Below are 5457 nucleotides of genomic sequence, written 5' to 3'. Positions count from 1 at the left end.
TTTTGACAAATGCTGCATTTAGCTTTACTGTTTTCTTCGCGAGAAAAGTGCACCCAAATGCTGCTCCTTTTCCTCTGGCTCATTTTCAGATGTGTCACGTGTGTGTCTTCTTCCTTTCGAAGTCCGAACGACCCGCTATTACTGACGTTGGCACTGAGACAGAGAGGCAATCGCACGTGTTTTTTTTTTTTTTTAGCTGGAGTAAGCATGTGACGGCAGCGTGCACACGTCATGGCTCCGCTCCTACCCAATGACAGAGGAACGCAGGGTTTTTTTTCCACTGGAGTACTCACGTGAAGGATGCGTGCACAACTAATAACTAATATCATCACGCTATAAAGGGTTGGCCTGCGCTGGGTGCGCCCCTCCCCCTATAACTGTTCTGTCTCGCGGAGGAGCTCATTTGTATGAATCTGTGTGAAACACGCATAGGAAAAAAGAACGACAGAAAGAACGGCTCTCCTCCAGCCGCGACTCGGCTCCCATCGTTCATGTTTATGAGCCGTTCAAAAGAATCGGTTCGTTCGCGAACGTCACAACTCTAGTGTAGAGGACAGTGCTGCCCAAAATATTTAAAACTCAAACTGTCGTTAAATCCATATGTTCTGATTACCACATTACTGTTCAATCTTATAAAATTGAAGAAACAAAAAATAGTTAACATTTGATTTCTATAGCAACACTTTAAGTCAGTCTAGTAGATCTTGCCTGTCAGAAACAGCCACAATCACTTGACTATTAATATTAATATTGCTGTAATAGATGTACCATAAAGACACAAATACAGCAATGAAACAAAATTTAAAGCACAAAAGTCAAGGGTCAGGAGCCCAACTAAAGCAAACACTGATCTCCACAATGGTGACATCCAACAAAACAGTATCATTATCATCTAAATCTCTGTAATTCTCAATAAGATCTTTTGATATTTTGATCTCTGATCTGACAGAAATAAAGTCAGTCTGGTTAGTAATGAGTGAATTTGGTAAAGCTGTTTGTTGATTGTTTAAATCTTCAGTTGATTTCATCTAAAGCTGTGGATGAAGTCAGTTGTAGTTCTTGAGTTTGTCTTGTTTCTCTTCTCTTCAGTGATTCTACTCGTTAACAGCAGCTGTTGATCAGTGTCTGAATTCACTCATTATTGTTCATTCTCTCTGTCAGGTGGACTATATTAGTAAACTCATGTAGGGAATAGTGAATGAGGGTGTAGGGTGTGATTTGAAACACAGCCGCTGAGTGTCGACTTTGAACGTTGTTAATTAACGATATATAGCAGCAGGCTACCTTCTCGAAAATTATGAATATTACCCAGAATGCACTGTTTTAATGAAAAACAGTATGTTACTGTCGAAATTTGTCCGTTTTTTTACATCAATTTTTAACAGTGTATCTTCTTCACCCATACCCCCTGACACCTGTGCAGCATCCAGCCACCTTTGAAGATTAAACCATTTGTTTAATCTGACATAATTTCTGTTAAATAGTTGGTTTATTTGCCAATATGCAATAAATGAACACTTAAAAACATTAAAAAAATATATTTTGCAAACGGTGTATATACTATGTGTGTGTGTGTGTTGTGTACATTCACACACAAACACATTTGTAGAGAGTATTCTATATTCTAATTCTATAAAAACAACAAAATCACTCACTTATTCATACATTTGTATTACTTTTTTTGGGTACATTCATTTACTATAAAAAAATACTGTGATTTGAGTGTTAACATTTAATATAAGTGAAAACCTCTAACACACTGTTTTACCAATATTGTTAAATGAGAAATATGTCTTTTGGAATGTTTTTACAAAGATAACTCAATTGACAAACTCACCATTTCTTCACACAAACAAAACGATGGCTGCGTTCCAATCAGCATGATTAATTCTTTCAGAGGGCACTTAGAAGGGAGTATAATAGCAAGGGCCACAATGCTATATAGTTTCAAACTGAATTTGTAATAATAATAAAAAAGGCGAATTAGGTAATAACTTTAAACCACAACTTTAAGTCTTTTAAATCACTCAAAGTGGATGGTGAAATCTCCTAAAGCAGTGGTTCCCAACCTTTTTCAACACGCAGCCCACTGCAAAAAAAATAAAAAATTCTGACTCCGCTATTGTTGGATTAATAACTAAGTACTCAGAAGCTAGATTGTTAACTGTATTTATTGAATGTACCAGGACTGTGCATTATGAAAAAAAAAAAACATTTTTTATCAATTTTGCTATTTCGATTTTAATCACAATTTTGAAGCACACATTTATGCTTTACAGTCATAAATACATTTAGGATGAATTTGAAACATATTTCCAAAAGAAAACCAATTAGAGCTTTATCAAAAAGTTGCAACGTCTCTAGAACAGACATAAGTCAAAATAATCACTATACTCAGGTGTTGAAATAGATTTGTTATACATTATACAGGTTCACACGTTTGCAGTGTGTATACAGTATATGTATGCAATGCAGTAGCAGCAGAGAGTATGTTTATTATTGTAACGCGAAAGCACATTAAAATAATGCACGAGCACGAATCTCTCCACTCACTGTCTGCTCACACGCAGATTTCCTTTGCTCTGTCACAAAACCAGACGTGCTTGCTCAGATGCACGCTGCTCTCGCGCGGAGAGTGTGCTCCCTTAAAACATGTCTCCTCTCACTTAAACTCACAACTCTCTCTATGCTCGTGTGCTAGATATGAATTATTTTCACACATTTTTATCTCTAGCCTTTACCGAGTGCAGTGTGAACGCTCTGATCCGTTAACATGGGTTTGGAAAAAAGGCGCATCACAGACAGTGTGTGAACCTGGAGTTAGGCATATGCCCAGTCTGTTCTGTTCTCGCGCTAGGCGCATTGCATTCTGACTGGATCAGATAGCATACTGCGGGAGGTCAGGGCCGCAGAAAATCATGCTATGAAGCGATCTAGAAATGACTCTCAAAATCGCTCAAATCATTATTTTCTGACGATTTCTATTAATCACACAGCGCTAGAATGAACTGGCAATAGACAGAAAATAACTCGGACTGGCAGCGCTCAGCAAAACCGAAAACAGTCAGCGGAGCAAGCAGTCAGGAGGGAACATGTTGACAGCCATTTATGTTGAGCCTGTTGACAGCTATTTATGCATGTTTGAATTTGTTGTTCTGCAGCATATGCATAAAAAATATCTAAGATAAATTGGCGGTTTATTCTTAAACCAATCAGCGAGCTCGAATAGTGGAAGCATAGTTACAGTTAAAAACATTTTTGTTATTTAATTATATATATGAAATATATAATTTATATTAATAGTAGTTGGCGGCCCACCTGCAATACCATCGCGACCCACAGGTTAAAAAACTACTGTTCTAAAGTATTAGGGCATTGGGTTGATAACTTTGAATAGAACACACCCCAACGAACTATGCCTCTAACCACGAATGTAACGAATGTTCATTTGAACTATGGTTTCGGGAAACACAGAATCGTTGAACTACGTTGGTAACGACGCAACTTGCGACCATAGTTGGTTGGCTAACGATGCTTTTGGGAAACAGCCCCCAGGTTGGGTCACACAGAGTTATAGTTTAACCCCCCCCCCCCAAATCTAAGTATAAAAATATTAATGCTGACAGATCTAATAATTGAATCTGCAATTAGGGAAAGTGGAGAGAAGAGATTCAGACATGGAGATCCAGATTTTACATTTTAATATGCAGCTTTTAATATTAATTTTAATATTGAATATATTTTTTGATTAAATATATGCTATAATAGCAACACTATCTTGCATTTTACCCCGTCTTAGCCTACTATGAAACTATGGTGTTACTTGCTGGTATTTTACAAGATGTAGGCAATGAAGCCAGCACACTTAACATTTCAGAAACACTATTGTATTATGCAAAATAAAACAACTGCAAGTAACTGTGTTAATCAGTAAGGCATAGAGAGTATACCTTTTTACTTTGAATATATATATATATATATCAATATTGCTGCTATTGTCAGATTCAAAGTAAAAAGGTATACTCTGTGCCATACTGATTAACACAGTATATTACCATTAGTTAATAATATAAATGTTGTTTTGATTAAACATTTTAGGTTAATATCTGAAACATAAAAAACACTGAAAAACCATAATGACTGTTCTTAACACAGAAAAGAAAAGAAAAGAAAAAGAACCACACATACATTATATATATATATATATATATATAATATATATATATATATTATGTAATACCCACTTTTGATTCAACCAAGTTTTTACATACTTTTCTGATATTTTTAAGTCTTATTCCATACATAATAGGGTTAAGCACTGGCTGACAAATCAAGAAATAGACTGAAATTATTATACGTAACAGAGCTGGCATTCTGATATTATCAAACCTGCTTTGCACTGTTTCAAAGAAGCAGCCCAAAGAAAAGTTTAAAAGAGATATTATGTGCGGAGCACAGGTGCTTAGAGCCTTCTGCTTAGCTTTTTTAGTAGAACTCATACATATTTTTAGAATTTTTGTATATGAAAAAATAATTAGCATCAATGGAATTATTGCTGTCATCACATTAACATAAATGCCATAAGTATTATTCAAAGAGGTTTTTGAACAAGCAAGTTTCACAAGTAAATAATTGTCACACCATATTTTTTCCATACTGTTTCCACAGAGTTGCAGCTTAAAATTAAAAGAGAAAAGAATAAAAAATTGAACAAAACAATATGACCACACCAAAACAATTAACACACCCACTCTAAAAGGGGTCATGATTCTGTTATACTGTAATGGATAACAAATTGAAACATATCTATCAAAAGACATGACCGCTAAATTACAAAATTCAATCATTGCATATGTATAAATGCAAAATATCTGCAAGTAACAGTAAATAAGAGAAATCTCATTGTTATTCAAAATCAGATGAACTTGAAGGGAAGGAAATAAAGCTGTGCTGCCATACAATTCATTAACACACAGACTACAGAGAAACACATACATTGGTTTATGAAGGGGTTTTGCTGAACAAATGACACCAATAAGAAAGCTATTGGCAAATAGGATTGTAGAATACAGCACAGTTATCACAGCAAACAAAAAGTACTTAATCTTGAATTCTAAATTAAGATATCCGGTCAGTCTGATGGATGTAAAATTTGCACCATTTTCCATTTTGCCGTTCAGACTAACAGATAGAAGAAAATCGTATACTGTACTTTCTCAATAATGAATTTTTTGCATATAATTTAATTTAATAATAAAATAAATATTATCACAAATGGTGAGATGTTTTTATAGAGGCCAGATTGTCAGTGAAAAAAAAAAAATTGAAACAGTCATGTAAACTTACATGAACATGAACAAAATTCGAGGTAAATCAAAAACAAGACAAAAGTATCACCCTACAACAAATAAAATAAATTAGAAAACAGATTCTCATCATAAAGTAAAACATTATGTT

At 34.7% G+C, this 5457-nt stretch overlaps 1 protein-coding gene across 1 annotated transcript; it reads right to left on the bottom strand.

The window, feature by feature from the left end:
- Positions 1 to 4229: 4229 nt before the first annotated feature.
- Positions 4230 to 5180, bottom strand: LOC113098376 (olfactory receptor 52B6-like). The gene has a single exon (XM_026263413.1). The coding sequence runs from the start codon at positions 5166 to 5168 to the stop codon at positions 4230 to 4232; it is 939 nt and encodes a 312-aa protein (XP_026119198.1). The 5' UTR covers positions 5169 to 5180.
- Between the last annotated feature and the right edge of the window lie 277 nt (positions 5181 to 5457).

Source organism: Carassius auratus, unplaced genomic scaffold, assembly GCF_003368295.1.
Source record: "Carassius auratus strain Wakin unplaced genomic scaffold, ASM336829v1 scaf_tig00216545, whole genome shotgun sequence".
NCBI lineage: Eukaryota > Metazoa > Chordata > Actinopteri > Cypriniformes > Cyprinidae > Carassius > Carassius auratus.
This window is presented reverse-complemented; position numbering and strand designations above follow the sequence as displayed.

What these genes read in the sequence shown, in the direction of transcription:
- LOC113098376 (XM_026263413.1), bottom strand. Translation starts at nt 5,168, where the DNA reads ATGGAAAATGGTGCAAATTTTACATCCATCAGACTGACCGGATATCTT.